We start from the raw sequence: 25,340 nt of genomic DNA on the forward strand, positions 1-25,340 counted from the left end.
GAACGGTACATTCAAAAGACTAATGATGGCATTTTTCTGATTTCTTCCAAGCTCATTTGCTGAGTGCATCAATATATGAACAACTGCATTAAAAATAGTCTAAAAATCAAACAGCTTCTGTCATAGTCTGCAATCAAGTGTCTATAGTCTTATTTCCAGTGGATTTTGACTGAGTTGAGTGTGAATTATGATGGGACTGTTCCCCTATATTTCAGGAGTCCACGTCAAAGTCAAAATATTACTTGGAGGAAAACTGGAAAAAATGGCAACTTGGTTGAAATATTTGTTATTGCCACAGTAAAAAAAATGTGGTTGAGCAAGAATGTTTTGTCAATCTACTTTGGGTTTTGTAGTTTAAGCCCAGCACTGGTGAATGAGGTGGATCAGTTTGATTTACTCAGTTCATTTTAGCTTATGACTTTTGAATTTTCATTGAAACTAATGTATCACCACCTGCCTAGTTTCCTCACAAACACCTGGATCAAGTTAACCCTACTTCACACATGTAGCTCTTTCAAACTCTCAGGGGGATCATTCATTTATGAGAGTTAGCTGATTGATATAGCTGAAACAAAGTATGACACATATAATGACATACTCTATAATGAAAAGTGTAGTCACTTTGACTGATCAGTTGGTCTAAATGTCCAGTTTGACTGAAAGGTTAGTTTCATGCCTTGATTATGAGTGAATGCAAATAATTATTAGAATACAGAATAGATATTAGAATAACTGTAAAATAATTCCAGATCATACCAAGCCTCTGTAATTATTAGAAGTTTATTAAACATGAGGATATGCTGAAATACATTTGGATGAATATTACGAAGGTCGTCGGCATGAATCCTACCGGGTCTCTGGCGCTCCACGTGTTGCATCTGCATGCGGTCCATGCTGGGTCCCGGTTCCTGGAGCTCCTCCTGGTTCAGGTCCCAGTCCAGATCCAGACCCCCGGAGCACTGCAGGACCTCGCCGACCAGCGGCCCGCCCTGGGCGTCACACACCTTCCTGTATGCCATAATGTCACCTGGATGGAGACAGACACAGACACACATGCATCAAACGTACCCTCTGCACCCTCACAACCACATGCCAAATCTTAACCCCTAACCTAATTCTAACTCTAATGTTAAAGAGTCTATGTGTACGTTGAAAGTTGAAATATATGGATCTGTTTGAACTTAAATTGCATCCTCTCTTTTCTTACTAAAAAAAAAACATTTATTGTAACTACGATACTATTAGATTAGTTAGATTACAATGGTTTAGGAGGTGAAATTCTAAAAAAAAGTTCAGAAATCATCAAAAAAAGTCATAAACCTAACCTAAACCTAATCCTGATTCTAATCTTAACCCCAAACCAAAGTCCAAACCCTATACTAGCCCCCCTTGCAGAAGTGACAACTGACAAAATGACCTCACTTTAGAAAATTTGCCTCATCAAGTCCAAGACTGCATGCACAAATACACCTAAATAAAGAGCAGCACACACCTTTCCTGGCAGGAGGGAGAGACAGAGGGAGGAGGGGAGGGAGAGGAGAGAGACACAGAGAAACAGGGAGCGATGCAGAGGTCTCACAATTAACGCGCAAAACACAAGCGCTAATCCGGTGCCAAAATTGAGTAGATCTTAGCCGGACGTACGCTCCGAGACCCCCTCGGTGTTGAAAGCCTGGTATCAGCCACCTGGGTCAGATTAAAACCGCCCGCTTTGCCTCCCGGTTCATGCATGCTGGATACAGAGGGGAAATGTGATGGATGTGGTTAAAAGCTACTCAGGCTAAGTGACTGACCGGACCCTCTCAGCACACAATTATGAAGACTAAAAGCACTGCAGGGAGCCGTGATGCATTTAAACACATTAATGTGACTGAGAGACCAGAAGTTAGGCCGACGCACTGAGTTAAGTACTGGATGTGTGTGTGTGTGTGTGTGTGTGTCAGTGAGGATTCATGGGTTTGAGCGTGTCCACATGCATTTGCAGCCAAGTATGTGTGTGTGTGTGTGTTCCTGTTTTTCCCCAATAACACCAGCTCCGGGTTCAATGCGGCTCCTAAACAGCATCATTAAACCTCTTCCAGGGCTGGGATCGCATGCATAAAAGATGGTGTGTGTGTGTGTGTGTGTGTGTGTGTGTGTGTCTGATGTCTGAGTGGGGGATCAGATGTATAAAAGCTCCTGGCCAGTGTCTTGGTATATCATCAAATTTAATTGTCCCTTTTACACGCTCCATCATCAAAGCCCACCATGAATGGGCAAATGAACTGCCCAATCGATAACCGCTTGGGGAAAAAAAAATAACACACAGTTAAATAAAATGAAACGCCCCCAAACTGCAGTCAAACTTAGGGGGCCGTTTTTCAGTGAAAGCCTGTCGCTTTAACGGACGGTTTATTAAAAGCGTTACGGGTGAGAACCGGCTGCAGTCCAATCAAAATGATGGAGAGAGAGAGAGAGAGAGAGAGAGAGAGAGAGAGAGAGAGAGAGAGAGAGAGAGAGAGAGAGAAGGGGAGCGAAGTGAAGCTTAAAGCAGCCGATAATGTAATAACTGCCGGGTAATGTCAACATGTGCCTTTCAATGAGGAGAAATATGACTCCGGTATCAGGTTTTATGATATTTTTGGCACAGTTTCTTGCACTAAAAAGATGAAATTCGCAACTGAAACCCACTAAATCCTTTTATATGACGGTTCTTTACCCCCCCCCCCCGAAATATTAAAGTATGCCAAAGTTAAATATAGTGACTAAGTGCAGCTTTGGTGCAAATAATATTCATTCATATTAATTCAATATTTTCATGACTTGATCTTGCTATATTTTCCATCATTTTATATGAAGCTTCTTTACCCCCCAAATATTAGTATGCCAGTTCTCTCTCTAATCTCTTTAGTGTCTCTAAATGAGTCAAAAATGTAATAACTGTTAGATTATTTTATCGTATTATTGCATTTTTACAGTACACTCATTGGCAGTTATCATTACAATTTAAAGTAAATTTAATTATTGCAATATTAGTCTGAGGATGTTATCACATTATATGGCACATTATCACATTAACAGGTTTTATTATTATTATAGTCTGAAGATGTTAGTATGTTATCTGGGAAATTATCACAAGAATGTTTCCTACATTTTTGACTCGTTTAGAGAGACATTTCATTATATTTTGACAAATTATCACATTATCCAGCAGTTATTACAGTATCAGTTGCTATATTTCCTCCATTTCAGAACTTGCCAGTCTTATAATCATTCACAAATACAGTCATAACTGATGTTTCTGATGATTACTGATAATACATTTTGGAATTTCAGACCGTTTTTGCTCTGAATATCTGAATATTCTGCAGCCTGCACTGTGATTGCTGAATTGTCCTCGTTTAGACTGAGTGGCCACTTCTCTGTTCGAAAGGAGATTAGGTAAGAGATTGAGAGAGAAGGAGAGAGAGAGAGAGAGAGAGAGAGAGAGAGAGAGAGAGAATCGTGGACGAGATTATAGACACACTGAAAAGAGAAAAAGCCACAGAGGCAAAGCAAAATAGTTGAAGGCAGAGCAGAGGAAGACAGAAAAGGAGAGAGAGAGAGTGTTTTTAGAGGAAAAGAGGGTGGGATGGAGAGAGGGAAGAGGTCTGGGAGTTCCCTGGCATCAATCTTCGATGCTCCACCACACTTCCATTACTTCTAGCTCAATGCAGATGAAGGATCCTCGCGGTAAAATGGAACAAAAGTTCATTTAACTGCTGACCTCGCGTTACGGCCGCCGCACACATCCGCCGAGCTTTTAGCCGTGACACATATCACCACTGCAGAGTGAGAGCCTTGTTACTCATGGGCACTGGTTTTTGTTGTTGTTGTTGTTTTTTTCTTTGTCTTGTGTGCTGTAGATGAAATTAACTTGGGAAGTAAATGTGCTGATTAGATTTTGTCCCCCTCACTCACATGACGCCCAGTCAGAATTCATTGGGTAACTTCAAAAATCCTTGGGTGTGGAAGGTACAGGTTGTTGTTTTTTTTAATCTGACAGCAGATAAACACACACACACACACACACACACATGTCAATTATCAATCAGTCAATTTTAAACACCTTCATTATGAATTACCTCATGCTATTGTGTGGTAAAAGTAATTTTGAACATACCAACTCTGTTCTTTATTGAGCAATATACAATTAATACTTTAAGTAAATGTATTTTTAACTATAACTCTTCATACTTTACCTGCCAGTTTCTGTCCAATAATCCTCTTATTCACATGTTTTGATGACATCACACAATGTCTAGGTTCTTTGTCTACTAGTTTGCATGGACTGATGTGATATAGTGACATATGTAACTAAATATTTATGGTGCCAAGACAACACATAAGCGACTCCGGCCTTTTATAAGAACATAGTCGAACGTCACTGTATTCTCCATAGAAGAGATGAAGGCAGCTGAACTAGGGAGCCAGAGAGCTGAAGTCACATTCAAATAAAATGATCATTCATCAGTCCTCACCATGAATGCACACAATCTGACTACCCATTATCCCTCTCTCTCCACCCCCCAGTCTCCATTCCCTCCCTCTCCCCTGCTCTCTTCTTTTCCTCCGCCCCTCCACCCCCCACCCCTCCCTCAGCTGACATAACGTCTGGCCGATAGAGAGGGGTTCTGGCCAATCAGTCGCTCCACGTTGACTGACAGCTGGCATTTCAAGCCTTTATCTGTGTCGTGCCTCTCAGCCCTCCGTCATCAAGTGCTATTCACAGTCTCCATGCCAATTGGTGGCCAACGACAGTGACAGTGCTTCAAGTCCCCATCTCAAACTCTAGTTCTAAGGTATTTGTGCTATTAATAGGTCCTTCCAGGAATTTGCAATTTTTGCGATTTCAATAATTCACGCAGGTTCAACCAATCGCTGCAGTATTTCCGAGAACTTGCAATTTTGCTAAATTACCACAATTGTTCCACATGAAATGGACAAAGAACAGAGAAAATTTAAAAAAGCTTGAGAAAAAAAAAAAAATCTCTTTAGTGCCACTTAAGTAAAAAAAAATTCCTTGACATGCAGTTTTACTGCAAGAAATGCAATTTTTGGGGGGAAAAAAAAGAAAAGAAAAGAAAAAAACGCTGCAAAACCGGGTAGGTACAGCAGATGACACATTTCCTAACTGATGGATACAGAGGAGGGGGCCCGATGGAGTTAGGCTCCCAGATCCCGACTTACATCCTCTACATTTTGTTTTCTGGGGCTTGCTGAAGGAAAACGTTCATTCCGTGAAATTCCAAAAGCAGCACTATCTGCTGCAGCAAATTATGCAGACGTCTGCAGAGTAACATGAATCCGGATATGTTTTCTCGGATACAGAGAAACATGGTACTCTGTTTGTATTGTAGTAGTACTGTAGGAGTACTGTAGTGCTTTGGTAGCAGCTGTCGATCTGGACATGCTTTGTCCTATGCAAAGAAACATGCTAATCCATTTGCAAACAGGTCTGGAAGTTGGCGGCGGTCCTGTTGAGCAAATTTAGTGAAGGAGCGAGAGATTTGCCCGTGATTACAGACTTTTCAGACACCCTCTATAGTGGAAATATGAGCATTATCACAATGAGGTAACAAAATATCTGCATGTATGAATTAACCTGACCTCAATCAAGGAGACAGTGGCAAATTCCCCTGTAACAGTCTTGGCTTTACAGTAATGGATATTATAGACTCAGATTTTATAGCATTCACTTTTCATTATATCTGTTAATGTTCTTCTACTTTGTGTGTTTTTTCCCCAGTGGATTGTAAGAAACTCTGAGAAGTATTAACTTGAAGTACTTCATTCATTCACAAAACTAAGGATTATTGCGTTATACCTTTAAAAGCTAAGTCACGCAGCATATCTCTAAATATCTGATTATCCAATGCAACTTACAATAAGAGAGGGCCGGAGTCCGTAAATCCCATAATCACCTGAATACGTGCCAGGAACAATAATGCAATGCTAAGAAGGGAAGAGGAGACAGATTTCATTTTTTTAGGGATTAAGTACAGGTGCAGTACAACTATGAGGGGGGTTCCACAACAGTACAATGCAATATCTTCCAGAAATGCATGTTAAGTGAAGGGAAAGGAGGATATACATGGGAGAGAGCAGAACTGAACTAATGATGATATTTTCTGAACTTTTTCTAAACTTTCCTCCAATTCAGAAAAAAAATCGGCCTCGTTTTCTCATGCAGTCCAACGTTCCTTTCAGTTCTAACCAGAGGTGTGACCAAGTCAACTTTGCTCGAGTCCCAAGTCAGTCTCAAGTCTTGAGGCACAAGTCTCAAGTCAAGTCTCAAGTCTAAATGTAGAACAGCAAGTCAAGTCAGAACAAACCAAGAGTCCAGTATCAATTTAATATCTTAAAGAAACTAAATATCTAGGACTTTTCAATGCAACTTTTCAAAAGCAATAGGATAAAAACTTGAGTTTGATCCACAAGTTTGATTTCTATAATCAGTTTCAACTTCCATCATTCCATAGAAATTCAGAAAACAGAATTTGAATTCAGTCGTCTGCTGGAACAATCTAAGTCACTTACACAAACACAAAATCTCAAGTCAAGACTTTAGAAACCTTTTCAAGTCACCAAAGTACAAGTCAGAGTCAAGTCTCAAGGCTTCTCTTCATGCCTCAAGTCAAGTCTCATGCAATACAATTGTCACTTGAGTCTAACTCAAGTTCAAGTCATGTGACAAAAGAGACAAAATCTCATCAAATGGGGGTTCATGGACTAAATCCGGGGTCCTTCATATGAAAAATTTTGAGAAACGCTGTTCTAGCATATTTCATGGCTAACCACAGTTCTAAGCAAATCATCAGCAACCTGCGATGGGTCACATTTGAAAGCAACCTTTCCAACACGACACGACAGCAGCAATAATTGCACAACTCCAACACATTTCCCTACATTATCATTAGTCCCTGAGCTAACAAATCTGCTGCTTTTACTCTGGCTGCTGCTCAACTGAACTGAACTCCTTGTCATTTCTAATTAGGTGCTGTTGATGCTTGATGCCCACGACCGAAGCACTGCCACCCTTTACAGCTCTTTTTTATTTATTTATTTTTTTTAAATAAATCACGCGGCGAGAGGGAGAGTTTGGATGGGTCGCTGAATTTTTAACCCCAGTTCCCGGCCGTTTGGACAAGCGAAAAGAAACCGTTGCTGTTTTAGAACGCGGTGTAACAACATCTGACACTGCCGGCTCTGCTGCTGCTTAATAACTTATGATCTTAACTTTATAAGGTCAACTGTTGCGGTTAACAAGTTACATTTTAATCGAGTGGAAACAAACTGCAGCAGGTAGGCTATTGCTCGCTTAGAGTTGATTGTATTAATGTGAATAGAACTAATTATTTTGATTTCTATTACTGTGAGGCAACAAAAACGTCCCACATTTTACTGATTATTACCACTGGGAGGCTGATTTTTTTCCCCAGTCGGCAGCTCATATTTACGGTAAATCTGATATGACGTGAATGCAGCATGAATATTCAGGAGTGAGACTGGTGGATTTGGCTTATATGTAAGAAAGAAAGACTGGCTGAAAGACAGAAAATCAGTCCGGTCTCTGTATTTGAATGCATTTTCTGTCACTCATTTGTCATTTTGGGAAGCAGCGACTACTGCCAAAGCTGCCCTTGAGCAAGGCACTGCACCCCGCCTCCTCATTGGTCAACAGTAGAAGACTGTTCCCAGAGTGAATGAGCGTGACTGTATGAATGTGAAGCAGCATGTTTTGCTGGAAAAGAGCATGGAGCTCAGTCGACTTCCCCTGGATAAATAAAGGTTACAAAAATGACAGGTACCTCTATTTCTTCCTCCCTACCTACAACAGCAGCAGGTGGGAGGATGCTGAGCTATTTGTAGATGTCAGTGTGTGTGTGTGTGTGTGTGTGTGTGTATGTATGTGTAGACAGGACAGCTGTTGAGGAGGAGGCAATCACATCTACACACACACACACACCTGAGGGCACCCCACAGGGTTAAGCATGTAAAGATCCTGTCAAGCAATAGATGGTCATATATGTACAGTGCATTTCCCATATTTGACTTGTGTTTTATACAGGAACTTAATTATTAGTTCATTAGTACTAATGCTTTTTTCATTTTTACTTTATTTTTCCTCACCATTGCTGTTTTTCACTTTGTAACTGTAAATGCTTGTTGTGACTTAATCACTTTAGCTAATGTCAATATGCATAAGTAATACGTGAAGTCACATACATAACAACAATAATAATAATAATAACGGTTACAAAGTGCTTTACAATAAAAACAGAACACATTAGAAGCACAGAGAGATTAGAATGAACTAAAAGCCATACAAACAGACACATTATACACACAAAGGGAGTAAAAACACAAAATAAAAAAAATAAAAATAATAAACATGAAATTAAAAACAAATAAAAATCAAGTAAAATAAGGAGGCAGCTCAGGTAAAATCAGGAAATGCTTTCCTAAGAAGAGACTTGAAAGAAGACAGTGACTCAGACAGCCTTATTTCCTCAGGCAGTCCCAGAGCCTCGGGGCCCGGACGGCACAGGCTCTGTCCCCTTTAGTTTTCAGCCTGGACACTGGAAGGGACAGAAGACCTCTGCCCGAGGATCTCAAACTACGCAAAGGTTCATAAGGGATTAAAAGGTCTAAAATATAATCTGGAGCCAGGTCATGAAGAGCTTTAAAGGTCAAGGTCAAGGTCAAGGTAAACTTTATTATCCCAAGGGGAAATTCATGTGGTCATACATGGCTCATTTAAAACACAGAGGTACACTGTACATCAGGGCTATTCAACTATATTGTTCAGGGGGCCACATTGTCAGATGCTAAGGGCCCGGGGGCCGGACATTTCCCTGAGCTATTCTTCTCATTATGTATGTACACTTGACACAACACGCCACCACATTTTCAGAACTTTTATTTCGCTACCTTGCGTGGTGGATATGGATATGGTGGAAAAGCTTGATGCCTTTGGGAACAAACTTGATCTATTCCACGCAGATTTGTTATCAGGGAGGCTGCTGCACTTCAATACACTGAAGACAGTGGGTGTGAGCAACGTCACAGAGAACATGAAGAAATTCATCACACAGCTGAGGGAGAATTTCTCTGCCAGATTTGATGACTTTGCCATTTCCAGGGATGTCATTGAATTTGTGCGTGACCCATTCACGATCAGCCCGGGCGGAGAATCCTCCGCTAATGTGAAGAAGGTGATGCTGTTGGACGAAGCGGCGATTCATCCAGGCCTCCAGTGAAATGAAAGCTGCTCTCCATGGTGCTGAAAGCTTGAGCACTTTTTGGGTGGCTTGTCCCCAAGACTATGGCACACTGAAGACGCTGGCTATGTATGTGCTCACCATGTAGGGGTCAACCTATACATGTGAATCTGTGTTCTCAAAGATGAACACTATCAAGACGCATGAGAGGAACCGACTGTCAAACCAATCTTTGGAGGACTGCTTGAGAATAAGCCTAACAGCTGTCAAGCCTGATGTGAAGAAGTTGGTGTCAGAGGGGAAATGTAATTTCTCCCATTAACCAAATGTGAGTATTTCAGCCTTAGGATTTTATTCATGGGATTCATTGTTAAATGACATGGTCTACTTAATGTTTTATTTGATGTACAGATGCCTTGCAGGAACCGTTCAAACCGTTCCGTTCGACTGACTCTTGAAAGCGACATTTCTGGCAACTAAGGCCTGTCTGTTTTATTTATTTATATCCATTTTCTATTGTCACACAAGGCTGGCATTTGCCATGCTCTTTTGTTTTTTAAGCGATGTTAATTAAACCAATTTTCTTCTTTTTCTTTTTTTGACTGAGAAGTTTTGGTTGTTATTATGAGTCACCGTTATTGTGCATGTGAAAAAAATAAATAAAATGAAATGTTAAAAAAAAGCATGTGAAAAAATAAAAATAAAACAAAATGTTAAATGAGAGCTATTCTTGCATATTCTGCGGGCCGGATGGGAAGCTTTGGTGGGCCGGAGTTAGCCCGAGGGCCGCCAGTTGAATAGGACTGCTGTACATGCACTAACAAACACACAAACACACACACACACGTCAACAGAATATCCTGAGCAATGCTGGCAATGTATTAATAATAATAATAATAATAATAATAATAATATATACAAATAATACGTAACCAATAAGATCTTAAAATCAATCCTAAAACAAACAGGGAGCCAGTGTAAAGAGGCTAAAACAGGTGTGATGTGATCCTGCCTCTTATCTTATGAGTTACATACATGAGTTATGGTTTCAATTCAGACACTGGCATTAAACATGCATAACATTAATTAATGCAGTTATTTATTGTGCATTTAATATGAACTCATCTTTGTTAATGTCACTGTTCATGCGTAATTCATGTTAGTAAATAGCCTACATTAGCTAACATTATCATCAAACATGTATAACATTAATTAATGCAGTTGTTCATGTGCATTTAACATGAACTAATCTCTGTTAAGATTGATATTCAAGTTTAACTCATGTTAGTAAATGCATTAGTTAACATTAGTTAATGAACACTTAATGTAAAGTGCCAATAATTAACGGTGACATTTGTATTTTTTCAGTCTGTGCATCTGATAAATAAAGAGGAATGAACAAGTACAACACATTATTTCTGTGTATGAAAGAACAGGGAGATCCGTGTGTATGTATGTGTGCAGAATTTGACGGTTTTTCACATTATGCTTTATACCAACTTCACATGTCACACAAGACCTCGTGCACATACTGAGCACAGAGTGAGCACAGTACATTGATTAACGATGTAGTCCAGGCTAGAGGGACTCAAAGAGGCCATCCACTATGTGCAACTGGCTCCGCTCTGAACAGTTCGGTCATTTAGAGGCTGAACTCCAGTTTTGCATACAGGAACATCAAGTTGGCGCCCGACTCGAGAACAAATTCTGCATAACAAGTGAAAAAGCCTGACGCAACGGCCGCTCTGTTTGACCTTCACGGCTCTCCGTAATCATAAACAGCTATGTGGCTTTTGAAGAGGCGAGGAACAACAGCGATTGGTATGCCGGGGAGGGGGGGGGACAGAGGCTCCCTTCAAATCCCGTCTGTGACATCAGGTACACGGACACACACACCTTCACACACACACACACGCGCGCACGTACACACACCCTCGTCGGCCCCCCCGTGCGTCCCGGAGCAAGACGAACACGGGCTCCGGCAACAGAGCTGTCTTTCATTCTCTCGTCTTTCGGGTCATTCGCTCTATCTGCTATCTCTCACTCGTCGAGATTCACCTCTCATTCATAAATTACCGCGACGCCGGGGTGCTGCGGAGGGGGGTCGGACAAGTTTTAGTGTGATCAGGGCAGAGAGAGAGAGAGAGAGAGGGAGAGAGAGAGAGAGAGAGAGAGAGAGAGAGAATATTTCCCCAAACACTCCTCACCCATCATCTCATCTGACATGACCTTGTCAGCCGCCGTAGTTACAGAGCATGAAGCCAGCTGTCAATCACGCTCCCTCCCTGCCTCCCCGCCAACAGAAAGGCAGAGGAGAGGGAAACACTTTGACAAATTATTCATAATTCCGTGTAAATTATACATTAAGACAACCTCAAAGTTGCCATCTACTGTATACTTTCACAGCCATGAATAAAACACATTCAAATTGTACAATAACCCGCCCCCTCCCTCCTCTCCCGGCGGTATTCCCGAGATAACGGAGCAAACCGCGAGAACCGCCGGGGACAAATAAGAAAAGCAAACGGTGGTGTAATGAAGTGATCGACCGTCTCCATGGAGACGCGCCGCGCATTTCGGCGGCGGGCGGCGGCAAATGAGGTGCAATCGCGGGCTCGCAGGGAAAGCCGGAGAGCTTATATCGTCACGTGTGGGAGTGCAGAAGTGCAAACTTTGCATTGGGGAGGGGAGGGGGGGGGGTAATTGGGAGAGAAAAACAAATTATGCGCGGTGATGCTGTTTGGTCGGAATCCAGGGAAGCGGTCATATGTGTGTGTGTGTGTGTCTCTGCACTGTGTACATGGGGAGCGAGGGATATAGTTGTCACTCTTTTTAAGCCCTACTTAAGCAGACAAGGTGACTTGCTCTTTAACCCATCCATCACTTCTGCAGCTACCTCCGCGCTTTTAAGTCGGCGGCTGAAGCGTTTTTGATCTTCCCACACTGCAGATGTCTGAGCGTCATACCTTATTCAGTGCTTCAACTACTTTGTCATTTGTTGCCATTTATTTTGCAGTGCATTAAACATCTTGTCTCCTACTTCTGTTTGTCTCTCATGTATAAACTATGTAGACATGTCGCATGTGCCACACTACATGGACTTATGTGAACCAGCTCGCAGTGGCAAATTCGTATTATATGCAAATGCACTTGGTATTTAAGCTTGAATCTCATTTTAAGAATACATTCTCATTTGCAGCAGCAGCCTTGGGGGGGTAGTTGCTACTTCTTAGTTGCTGTGTTTGTTCCCGTGTGTAGTTAGCGGGGTTGGGAAGGTCGTTTTCAAAATGGAATAGAATGCAGATTACATCTTAAAATTGCAACCAGTAAGGCAAAGCACAAACTAAAATCAGCGTGCTTCCACAATCCGTACAATATGGAAGTAGGGGAGACCGGGGGATGTTGTCACACTTTTTGCTCATTGGGGTATATCTCAGCAGTGCCTTACTACTGAGATGCAACATACATTTTTTCTAGCTAGATTAAGAATGAATGAATAATTGAAGCAAAAGTTATTACTGATGAAATACCACTTGAAAACTTTGGACAACTTACCCCATGCCAAGGCATGGTGTCACACATGACAGGGCATGTTGACACTTAGATAAATGTGCTGTATTTGTGCATTCAATTCCATTTCTTCTAAAGTGCATATATACTATAATAACATGAGTTATGACAACATGCCCAAAAGGTCCCTTCCCTGTGCACATAGCTTGACCATTCAAAATAAATTCAAATTTATCATCAGGTTATAGCTGAGCCTTGCTTTTTGTGTCACAATGTAAATATTTTTGATTCCTTTATAAGAATAAAATGAGAAGAAAAACTGTCAAAATTGTTTTTTTTGTTAAGAGTGTTTTGACTTAGACTGTTGCATTCAACATAGGTAACCTCTTCTTAAGAAAGTGAACATATGTGTAGTTGGACTTTTGGCTGTAAAATATTTAGTTTCAGAAATAAAGCCACTAAGACAATTTACCCACGTGACAACTTACCCCGCTCTCCCCTATACTACAATTTGAATAGTGATTATCGTCATCAACAACCAGCATGAGCATTACTTCAAAATGGTGTTAGTGTCTATAATGTGAGCTTTCTTACCAATTCAAACAGATTTTTGAAAGATAATCACCATTTTTTTTAAATTCCTTTTCAATCTGCACTCCATCTGGGTGGAGTGCAGTTCTGAAACACTGAGCTTTAAGATTTGACATGCCAGCTGGCTAAACTGTTATATGTTGAACCTCAAGAGATTATAAAAAAAAAAACACCACACAAGCATAAAGCAACATTAAAAGATATATGGTTAACTACATTTTGGAAAAAAAAAAGAAAAAAAAAAAAAGTCCAATAGAACCTTTTAATTCCACGATCACTAAATTGCTAAAATTGATTATGAATGGATTACAGTGATTTACAGTCACTACACAATCCCAGTACCTATAGTTGACAGCCTATTCATTTTAAATCTGGCTTGCATCTTGCTGGTGTCTATTGAGAAACACAATCAACACGCAGCTTATCGGGATCCATTTAATCGCACAGCCGAAGGTGGACTCGGTTCATTTCCACTTAAAATATAACCTGTGTCTTGCGAGCCGGTATCCATCCATAATCACAGCATCAACATCTGCCCCGTGCCATGTAGCTGTGAGAGTTTGTTACTGGCTGCGGGGCCATCACAGAAAAACCTTTATTTTTATAGTGTTCATGAATTAAAGATGGCTTCCCCTGGGGTGTTGAGGGAGAGCAGAGGCTTTATGGATCTCTCTCTCTCTCCTCCGCATTAAATCTCCTGAATACCACAGGCCATGTCTCGGGATGTTAGACACGGAAAACAATAACAGCCAAACATTCTTGTCTGTTTTTTTTTTGTATTTCTTCCTTCTCCATACACCCTCTCTCTTTTTTCTTTCCTTCCTCTACCTCGCTCTCGTTCTCAATACAATTCCCGGCTCAGAAAGTTCGAGGCAGTCCATTAAAAACTGCATTACCCACAAGTCAACAGGTTATGTAGTCCATTAAGGCTGAAGGTCAGGTTTTCCTGTTCCGTGCTGGATGGAGTTTTCGAAGCTGAAATGGCAGAGTGGCATAATGGGCCGGCTCCGGTTCAGCGAGCATCAAAACACGCACTCTGAATTTACAATGTGAACAACATGCTGCAAAACCTCAAGCAGACATCTGATGGTCAAGATGGAATGATGCTTAAAAGCTTCACACATAACATAATAATAATTCATTTGGGAAGGGAGAGAGGTGGCGGATTTCTTTTTCAAAGAATTCACATTCTTCCAAAAACTAGACCTTGCATGGACTTAATTCATCCCTTCTTCCTCGTTTCCTCTTTTGATGTTCCTGAATGTTTAGCATCCATCCCCCTGTTTAACACACACACACACACACACATTGAAACACACATCATATTGTCATGTGTCAGTCTAATTTGATGGCTGTGATTCATTCAGACAGCAGGCTGATCAAATCCTCTTCTCTCCAAAGAGGCAACTCTCACAGAATAAAGAACAACAATCTTACTTCCATGTTGACAAGCACAAATTATGGACTTTTATAAGAAGTGTGACCAAGTCAACTTTGCTCGAGTCCCAAGTCAGTCTCAAGTCTTGAGGCACAAGTCTCAAGTCAAGTCTCAAGGCTAAATGTAGATTACCAAGTCAAGTCCAAGTCAAGTCCATGTCATCAATGTCAAGTCTCAAGTCTAAATGTAGAACAGCAAGTCAAGTCAGAACAAATCAAGAGTCCAGTATCAATTTAATATCTTAAAGAAAACTAAATATCTAGGACTTTTCAATGCAATATGGTTTTAATAGGATAAAAACTTGGTAAGAGCATCATGAGTTTGATTTCTATAATCAGTTTCAACTTCAATAAATTCAATCATTCCATACAAATTCAGAAAACAGAATTTCAATTCAGTCGTCTGCTGGAACGAATCTCATCACTTTCAATCTGAGTCATTTACACAAACACAAGATCTCAAGTCAAGACTTTAGAAACCTTTTCAAGTCATCAAAGTACAAGTCAAAGTCAAGTCCCAAGTCACCAGAACCCAAGTCAAGTCTCAAGTCTTCTCTTCATGCATCAAGTCAAGTCTCAAGCTATTCAATCTGACTTTTATAAGAGGGTTTGACTTGGCTTTCAATGGGCCCACAGACTCAACTTGTAAGGCACCGAACATGCCTCAAAAGCAAACCATATGACTTGGTAAAATAAGCATCTAACAAAAGGTAAAGCTATCTTTCCTCAGGCTTTGAACACCTATTCACTCCTGGATAAAAGAGTGTCACAATGAATTTCAAGGAAACATGAAGCAGTCTGTTTGTAGGTGTAATTTATTTATGTTCTTTTTAACTGCGTGCACATTTTGATGCATTGGGTGTAACTGCACTGTATTCTGCTGTATTATGTATACAACACAAGTGAAAAGGAAAAAAAAAAATCCTTTCATATTCACTCAACTCATATTCATTCAGCTCATTTTTAATAAAAATGCGCAAATTTGCATATATATAGAAACAGAGTGGATTTTCCTTTTTCATTTTGATGAGTAACTAAATAGTTGGGCACTTGCAATATGCAATATTTATTGATCTTTGATATATATGTACATTGAACTTTGATATATACTACGAACTTTAATATTTATAATGAACTTTGATATGTATTTTTTTAAGTTTGTCTGGAATGCTCAATTTTGAAACATTATATTTTGCTTGTATGACTACTGTAATTTATTTATTTATTTATTTTTTACTAAAAACAAACTCTGATGTATAAAGTTCAATGTGTATATATGTATAAAACGTTATTATACATCAAACTTCACAGCAGTTTTTAGTAATGTTTCTGAATATGTTCTGAATTTACAGAGGTTATAAAAGCAAAATATAATATTTCAGCTCCAGTTTATCACCGGCCGAGTTCAGTGCCAGCAAGTAACAGCAGCAGCACTATATTGTGGTGGAGACTGCTTCCATCTCTTTAACTGCACACAAGGTTACAATAAGTATTTAAAACAGACAACACACGCTTGATGCTTGATTTTTAGACAGGCAGGCCTTTTCATGTATTACGATGATGAAACCCAAATACAGCTCATCCTCTCTCCTCTTGAGACTCTCTCGCTGACACTGACACGTCTCCCAAGGGCCACACACACACACACACACACACACACACACACACACACAATTCCTGTCTTTCTCTTGCTCTGTCTGTCTCTGACACCTGCCATCAGCCCCCTCCACTACCATCCTTTTATCTGACAACAGCATCATGCATGGCCAGGGGGAGATCTACACACACACACACACACACACATTCACAGAAGTAAACACCTCCATCTCCCCATCCCTCCAACCCCAAACACCTCTCCTGTTTGATCTCGCCCATCCATCCCCCTGTTTAATCCTGTTTCTCCCTTGGCCTCCACCAAATGAAATGCAAATAGCCCGGCATAACCTGGGGCGTCATTTATCTAAATTAGTGCGCCGAGTGTGGATCCCCATGGGGCGCCCATATGCTAGCGCAGTTAGCGTCATTAGCTTCATTAGCCCGTGTCAGACCATTAATTACACATCAAGCCTATCAGTTAGCCGGAGCCGAGGCTTCCCGTTCACTCCGGACTTCAGCGGGCAGGGAAGCAGGGAAGATGTGAAGAGCTGGGAGGGGGGGAAAAAAAAAAACTGTCTTCCAGCATTATTCTGTCTGTGGGAATGGACCGAGAGGGACTGAGGTATTCTATAGCAGGGGTTCCAAAACCTTTTAATGCTATGAACCCCCGAAAAGATACGCTTTAAACCATGGAGACACCCATTTGATAACATTTTCTTCTGAGGAAACTCCCTTTGAGTAGATTTTTGGTGTTAGGAGTGACTTAGAACTGTCTGTATTATGGACAGGGAGATAACAGAGGGGGTGGGGGGGGGGACCTCTGATCTAAACAGTCGATATTGTGCATTTTAGGATTTCACTTTAAAATAATAGTAACATGGAACTATTCTCCGGACCTCATTTTCCATTGGAATCAACTATCAAAGGTGTAATGATACTATCACAGGTTTTAATAACAAGGGTGTCTGGCTTGTTGACTGGTTTGCTGGCCATCTGGCTGCAAGCTGATTGGCTGAGTGACTGACTCACTGGGTGGCTTGTCATTTAGCTGCAAAGTGACTGACTGACTTACTGACTGGCTGGCTGGCTGATTACTTAGTTGCAAGCTGAGTTACTGACTGACTGACTGACTGACTGACTGACTAGAGGCTGACATCTTGACTTGCTGGCTGTTTGGGTGGGTAGCAAGCTGGCTAGCTGGCTATAGTGGGCCGGCTGGCTGTTTGGGCGGCTGGCTGGATGTCTAGCTGTGGAAGTCAAACTGGGATTTAACAGCTATACAGTTGGCAGTGAAAAGGCTGCTGGTGTGGGAGCATGGCAGCAACCTCAGCTGATTATCTGTCTGCAGAAATAGCTGGGAATCAACCAGGGTTCAGCTCTGTAGTGCGGTGCTTAACACCCGGCATGCTGAGGGTGGCTGTCTATGGAGATATGGAGATATGGAACTCTCTGTCCATACAAATCAACTAGAGGGCTCGAGTCAGCCTGTGGGCTCACGGGGAAAGGATTCATTTATTTTCTGAGTGGGTCTTGCTGTTTGCATCACTAAACTCTGTCAGTCGGTCTTGAGGAGTGGGTGTTCAGCAGGGGTCAAAAATGACGGGTGCAAAATGTCCCTCTTTAGCCTGTGTGGTGCGGTCGTACTTTTGTTTGTGTGAATTTTCAAACAAAGTCACAGTGAATAAAACATTTCAACACACTCCTCAAGACAGACTGGGCTTCTTCTGCTTCAGCCAAACCAGATGGAATACAGAGAATGTGTATATTATGAAACTGTTATGACTGTGGTATGAGATTGTTATTAGCTGGACAGTCACCCCACTAAGTGTTCAATCCCATGGAGTGTTTGTACATTGTGTTTATTTTTTTATGGGGTGGTTTATCACAAACACCCTCACCCCTCCACCCCTCCACCCCCCATTGACTCGGATATGATAAAGTTCCACTTTGTTGAAAGTCACACCTTCTCTCAAGCCCCTCCGTACACAAAAACACAATTACCTCTAAATATAGCCTGGATCACGCTGCTGCACTCCGAACGCACATCACTCATTACTGCCCGCCACTGTCACAGCGCACACACACACACACACACACACACACAGCGAGTGTCACCTTCCCCCTCCCTTTAAAATTAGGCTATCATGATGTTGTGTGTGTGTGTGTGTACACATACATGTTTGTGTGTGTAGGTATGCGAGCATCCCTGTATTTGTATGGCTAAGTAGTAAATGCATGGGTAAAAGCAAGTAAAATGACAACCAAATAAATACATAGATATACTGTAGATGCATAATTTAGATGAAAGTTTATAAATGTTGCTACTGGGTACATGCAACATGTTCTCATTTCCATCTAGAACATAGTGCACAGCTTGCGTGAGTGTGTGTGTGTGTGTGTGTGTGTGTCTGTGTGTACAAGACAAGTGGACTCATACAGGTCATGTAGATGGCCATCGTCTATTTCCTCTTTCTTACTGAAGTGAAATGGACAGTAGCAAATTGCTGCCCGCGTGTGTCCAGCGCTTTCCAGAATAAAGCTGAGCCATTTAGGTTTAAGAGCTAGTAATAGCTCTTTTCTAAGGCTTTATACCAGCTTTTCACGCTTCCATTGGGTAATAATGACTACAATCAAGCGGAGTGGAATACCTCGGCCTACTCACCGCTGGCTGCGGTGACAGCAAACAACGGTTTGAGAGCAGCTCTGCTGGTGGAGGACAATATCAAAAGTAGAAAACTGATATGACAAGAAAAGCTTTAATATAAAGCGGGTCATAGTTTTTTTGGTCCCTTTTTTTGTAATGTATCAATAGTCAAGCACATCATCACATACTATGTACTTGCACCAGGCTTCTCTACGAACCAGTAATCCCTTAAAATAACCTTATAATTCTCCCTTAATTCATGAAAATCCCATTAGAATTAATTAAGGGAGTTATTAATGGAGGAGACCCCATCAAAACCTCCTTAAACACGCCCCTAATCTTGATTCCTTACTTTCTAATTTAATAAAAAATTCAGGGAGACAGGAACTTTCCATCAATTTCCACTTAATAACCATGTAAACCTGCACAAAATCCCTTAATTTCTAGTGTCTCTGTGAATCAACTCATGAATAAATCCCTTAAAAATCCATGATACTAACCTTACTTTTTTAAAGCTATGTCATTAGTCATTAATATTTATATAATGGAGAAATTAAGGACATTTCAAGGATAAAACTAAGGGGTAAGTCCAACTCACTACCATTATTAACTTAACAATATCAATAACTTTTTATATATACTTTTTATATTTATATAGCAGTAGCATTTTTTTGCATAAGCTGGCCATTTTAAAGTGTGTGGATTATTTTTAAGTTTCTGAATTTACACACCAGAGATATTTTTTCTGTTTTTGGACTTCACAAAAATAAAATACCTGTACATTTTTTTGTGCAGATGTCACAAATACCCAATGGTCATTTTCCCTGCTGTAAATACTATTTATTAGGTGGGGGGAACTTTACAGGAGCCTGGATACAGTCCAGCTTGAAGCTGATTGGCTGTCTCTTTACTACATGAGGCCAATATCTCGCTCAAGTTAAAAGATTTCAACTCACACCACCTATAGAGTGAAGTTCCATCCATCTTGCTCCGTTCAGCTTCTTCCATTGACTTTGCATTCACACCACCTCTAACATGGTTTGAATGGAGGGTTGGCAGTACGGCTGTTAAGGTTCTGGGTAATTATATTTAGCTCTGCTACTCTTAACCAGGAGCTGAACCATTTGGCTGGGTGAAAAGCCTGATGGCCCACACCATCTGGACCTGACACACACACACACACACACACACACACACACACACACACACATACAAGGCATCCATAGACATACACAATCACCCACACATGCAACCGACATATTCACAGGCCCACACAAACATATATGAATAGATACACAGTCATATATTTATGCATGTGTGTATATGCACACACACACACACACACACACACACATCCAGGAATGCACAGATGCAAGACACACACACATACTCACAGTCACACACACATGTAACACGTGCCACACATAGACATAGATAGATACACACATACACACTCAGAGTTATATATGAATACAGACAGGCACACACACACAAACACACACACACACACACACACAGCTCTCCCTCTCAGGTCCCACAATTCCACATCTCATTGCACTCCAACTCTTGATCTACCTGGCAAATCCCTCAGGCTGTGTGTGTGTGTGTGTGTGTGTGTGTGTGTGTGTGTGTGTGTGTGTGTGTGTGTGTGTGTGTGTGTGTGTGTTGTCTACCTGGCAGAGTTCTCGGGCAGCCTCAGTGAACAGATGGTCCTCCAGCAGGTAATAATGACCCAAGACAAACTCTTAAATTGATTATGCCTTGGTGAGGGCAGACATACAAAGTATCACTGCCACCGAGAGAGAGAGAGAGAGAGAGAGAGAGAGAGAGAGAGAGAGAGAGAGAGAGAGAGAGAGAGAGAGATATTATGATATAGCAATTTAGAAAAGCTGAATGGAAACGGCAAAATAGTGTTCTCATTTGAAGTCTTATATGTGTTGTTTCTAACATGTATAAGTCTCCATTGTGCTTGTATGACCATTAGTTGGTACATTAGAATATCATACATGTTGTTTCTAACACGTATAAGTCTCCATTGTGGTTATATGACCATTAGTTGAGGCATTCAAGGTCATTTCTTTGTTTTCATCTTCGGATGAAATATGTCCAGCATCAGCCGACACCAAAGAACAATAACAGTACTATTCATGAAAGACTCTTTACATTTTTCAAGTGGATGTATTGGGGCTTTTTGTGTTTGTTTTGACATGCAGGAAGCTGATTTATTCACTTCGGCCCAGCTGACGGAAACACACCCCATTTGCATTTTTTTTTTTTTTTTTTGCAACACTTCAAATGTTTGCGTAAAATTTGCTTGACAGCCGGATGGTAACATGGCTACAGAGAGAGAGAAACAGAGATACAGAGAGAGAGAGAGAGAAAAAAAAAGCATGTAATAGAGAGAGAATCAGAGTGATGGGCACAGAGAGAGAGAGAGAGAGAGAGAGAGAGAGAGAGAGACAGAGAGAGGGCTCAAAGTCAAAATCTCAGTCAACCCTGAGGCAACGGGTAATTTTGATATGAACACTTTGCCTCAAGTATTTTGAGCAAAATTAGGCTCTCTCTCTCTCTCTCTCACACACACACACACACACACACACACACAGCAGGCAGAGTGCCCTTCCTGCAGGGCCTATTAGATGCCATTGGCAGTGCATGCAGTACATGGGCTGAGCGGTCATATCATGGCCAATGGCTCAATAAAGAGGCTGGGGCGATGCATCCTGACACACAGACACCGCTATGGATGTGTGTTGGAGAAAGTGTGGTGGAGGAGCTACACTTGTTTTGGTCAAAAGTGGACTAAAACACTGATGTTTGCACTGACTCATGGACTTAATGTTAGGAAAACATGTGCTTTGCATGAAAAGATAAGTGAAAGCTAAGATCCCTTATTGAAGGCAACTAGGAAGTGATGCATTTCATGTTTCCGGTTTGTTTGGAATAAACAGAAGAAGAAGAACTGGGTAGTTAGCATGAGCAGTGATAGCCACCATGGCTGAACAGCGCTGAGCAACAAAGATGGAGACAAAATAAATAAACATTGAGGATTATTTAATGGATTACCACTTCAAATCCACTGCAGTCAGTTTATTTATTCTTTTGAAAATTGAGACATGGATTGTGTAAAAGGGGCTACAAGTCAAAGATGTTCCTATTTTTTTTGGGATGCTCGCTGTGTTTGATTTTTTTTTTTTCTTTTTTCCTTTGAACGACTTGATAAAATGCACTTGGTTTTAATGCACTCATAATGGGCTTACAGATGAAGCGGGTGAAAAAAAGACTTTTCACTGAATTGTTGCTGTGATAGGGATTTGTTTGCACCGCACTCTGGGTGAACCCCTTAAATGCACTGTTTGCATGGTGTGATGAATGCGTGTGTGTGTGTTTAGGCCTGTGTGTGTGTGTGTGTGTGTGTGTGTAGCAGCGGGTTGGGAGGCCAGAATGTGCTTCTAAAGGATAACCATAATTTCTATTTGCAGAGGTGGGATGCCCTCTGGCTCTGGTACGATCAAATTAGACCTCTGATATTATTTTTAATTGGCTTATTGAAAAGATATTTTTCATTATTTTGATCTGCTTTGGATGAGACTTCTTTGGGCTAGTTGTGTGACTGATGCTTAGAAATAAATGTGGGGATTATCGCACCACCAGCATGTAGTAACATGTGGATTAGAGCAGTTGATTAAGCATGATCACAGTCATTTGAGACGGTGATAGATGCAATCAGTAGAACTGGAGAAACATAGTATAGGCCTATGTGATTTATGCTATTTACTAGGGAAAGCCTAAGAATAGACAAGGGATTTCTAAGAAATTGTATCCTGATTTCATAGGAATCATGCTGTTAAATTACATATTGTCACATTTTTGTATCGTGTTATATTGAATTTTGATATATCGTCCCATCCCTAATTCTTACCTTGTATTTACCTGGTAAATACCTAGTGTGTATGGACACATGACTAGGTCACACACATAGTACACACACAAACACACACTGAATATTTCATCTGTCCTCTCGATTCCTTGGGAGGGCTATAATTTGAACACAGCATGACCAGGCATGGGATGGCTGACAAAAACCTTACTTAGTGACAGCAGGAGATCTGACCTTTCACATTCATGGGCGCACACACACACACACACACACACACAGTCAGTTGTCTGAGGGACATTATAAATATGTATCTCTGCCAGGCATTAGTTAAACATTGCGAGAGTAATGTATCCCAGGGGGAGGTAACATCTAACATCAGCACAAAACCACCTCTCTCTCTCTCTCTCTCTCTCTCTCTCTCACTAACACCAATATGAACAAAATTTAGTTAAAGTTTCAGAAAACCATCACTTTATGCTCATTCACTGATACTAATTGATACTAATGACTCGTTTCGGTTTTAGGCTGACAGACTTAAAGTGTTTAAAAGCAGCAGCTAACAGCAGGACATATAGAGAGCCCCCATTAGTAAATCACCAAACACACACACACGTTTGTATTAGTATACTTGTGAGGATCTTCATTTACTAGATTATTTTCCCGAACCTCTAATTCAAACTTTAACCCTTATCACTGCGTAACCTAAATTTAACCTGTACAATTAATTTTTCTGCCCCATGATACGTATTGTCGCATTTTTGTATCGCGATATATTGAATTTCAATATATCGTCCATCCCTAATTTTGCCTCTAACTCTAAACGGACCCCTTAAAGAAGTGTGGACTGGCAAAATGTCCTCACTTTGGAGGATTTTACTCATCTTTCTAACCTTGTGAGCTTGTGTGATCTCCATAAGTATAGAAATACAAAACACACACACACTTCTGCACACAGATCAAAGAGCAGCCCACCTTGTCTTCAGTCAGTATGGATAAGAAGCGGCCAGTGAAGCATCAGGAGTTTGAAGAGAAACATATCGCTGTGGTTAATAAGGAGAGAGTCCGAGACAGCAGGGGAGAGGGAGTGGGAGAGGGAGGATGCAAGCTGGGGGGGGGGGGGGGGTGTAACACTAGGATGCTTCACAAGTTATTGAGGATCAAGTGCTCATCCTCAGTCACTCAGATCAGAAATGTCAGACTCATGAGTTCTTCTGCGTGGAGGATCTTTGAATACAAGCTTTAGATCAGCATTTCTTCCAGAACTGCCTCCTGGTGGGGTGGCGAGGCCTCAGACACAGACAAAACTCTCCACCGAAACCAATACTAATCAGATTCTCTGAAGCTGCATCTATAACTGTCCACTGAAACCAATACAAATAAAATCAAAACAAATCCAAAACAACAATTAAACTACAGTGTATGACACTAAAACTGTCCAATACTAATGAAATTCTCTGAAACAGCATTTTGACCGATACCACTTTCCATCAAAGTCAGTAGGAATGAATTTCTTTATGTGGGATGTCTGTGCTGGGTTTGCTTTATACCAAGGGATACCAAAGGGACGAAGGGACAAAAGATCAAATTTTTTCAACAAAAATTGGATATGTCTTCCTTTGAGGTAACGTTATACCTTGTATTTTTGGTTTTATTGTAAAGATGCTTATAAAATCATGCATTTTCCAATTTCAGTTCATCATTTCCCGCCAGTGTCCATACCGACACCAGAAGTTCATTTGGGTAAATAGGGTGAATCTATGGCATCTCAACTCGGGAGGATTATCCCCTTTGGCTAGCTAACACTAGTCAGATGGTTGTATAGCAATGAGAATGAGAAGGCTGTATTTTCACATAAAATCTTGCAGCTTTAATGGGAGAGAGGGGGAATCTGATTGCAGATGACAATTTGCACTAGCAATACCGCTCTTGTCAAGTGGAGAATGTGTTAGCATTAGGCCTTTGACTGTTCTCCATCCGATACAAGAAATTGAAATCCTGTGCGGTGCTCAAAGGGCAGTCTCAGCGTTGACACCGTCAGATGATTGCCAGTCAAGAGGCAAATGTATTCTTTAGAGCTTACAGTTTAAATCCTGGGGGGGAAATGTGTTTTTGAAGCATGTACACACATCAATATTTCTCACCGTGATCAAGGTCGCTCTATTCTGACTGATTGTTGGCGATGCGAGTGGCTCCGATTGCATCTCTGTAGTGTCGCTACAAAGTTATGCACAGGCAAATCATGTATTTTTCACTGCTTTGGTGTTGAATTTCATAACGGCACAATGTTTTGATGAGTTGACGTAGCTAGCTAGCAAGTGCATGTAGCGTTAATTGAACATAAACAGGAAAACTACTTCCGAGCTTAAATCGACCCCAACGATGGTCCCAAGCATTGTTTTTGAGATGTTTCTTCCTGTAGTCTCGCAAAGAACTGGGAAGC

General features: G+C 41.0%; 1 protein-coding gene across 1 annotated transcript in view; it reads right to left on the reverse strand.

Annotated features, from left to right (window-relative positions):
* Positions 1-25,340, reverse strand: part of LOC139639901 (inactive N-acetylated-alpha-linked acidic dipeptidase-like protein 2) — a gene marked incomplete at its 3' end in the record, with an annotated part of 247,849 nt that overhangs the window by 140,195 nt on the left and 82,314 nt on the right. Inside the window, exon 3 of the mRNA XM_071514054.1 lies at positions 851-1,027. Within this exon, the coding sequence (XP_071370155.1) occupies positions 851-1,019 (169 nt within the window). The remainder of the gene's footprint in view (positions 1-850; positions 1,028-25,340) is intronic.

The sequence above is a fragment of the Centroberyx affinis genome, unplaced genomic scaffold (genome assembly GCF_046629955.1).
Source record: "Centroberyx affinis isolate AG114_WGS23_722 - 3 ecotype Tasmania unplaced genomic scaffold, CSIRO-AGI_Caff_v1 ptg007898l_1, whole genome shotgun sequence".
NCBI lineage: Eukaryota > Metazoa > Chordata > Actinopteri > Beryciformes > Berycidae > Centroberyx > Centroberyx affinis.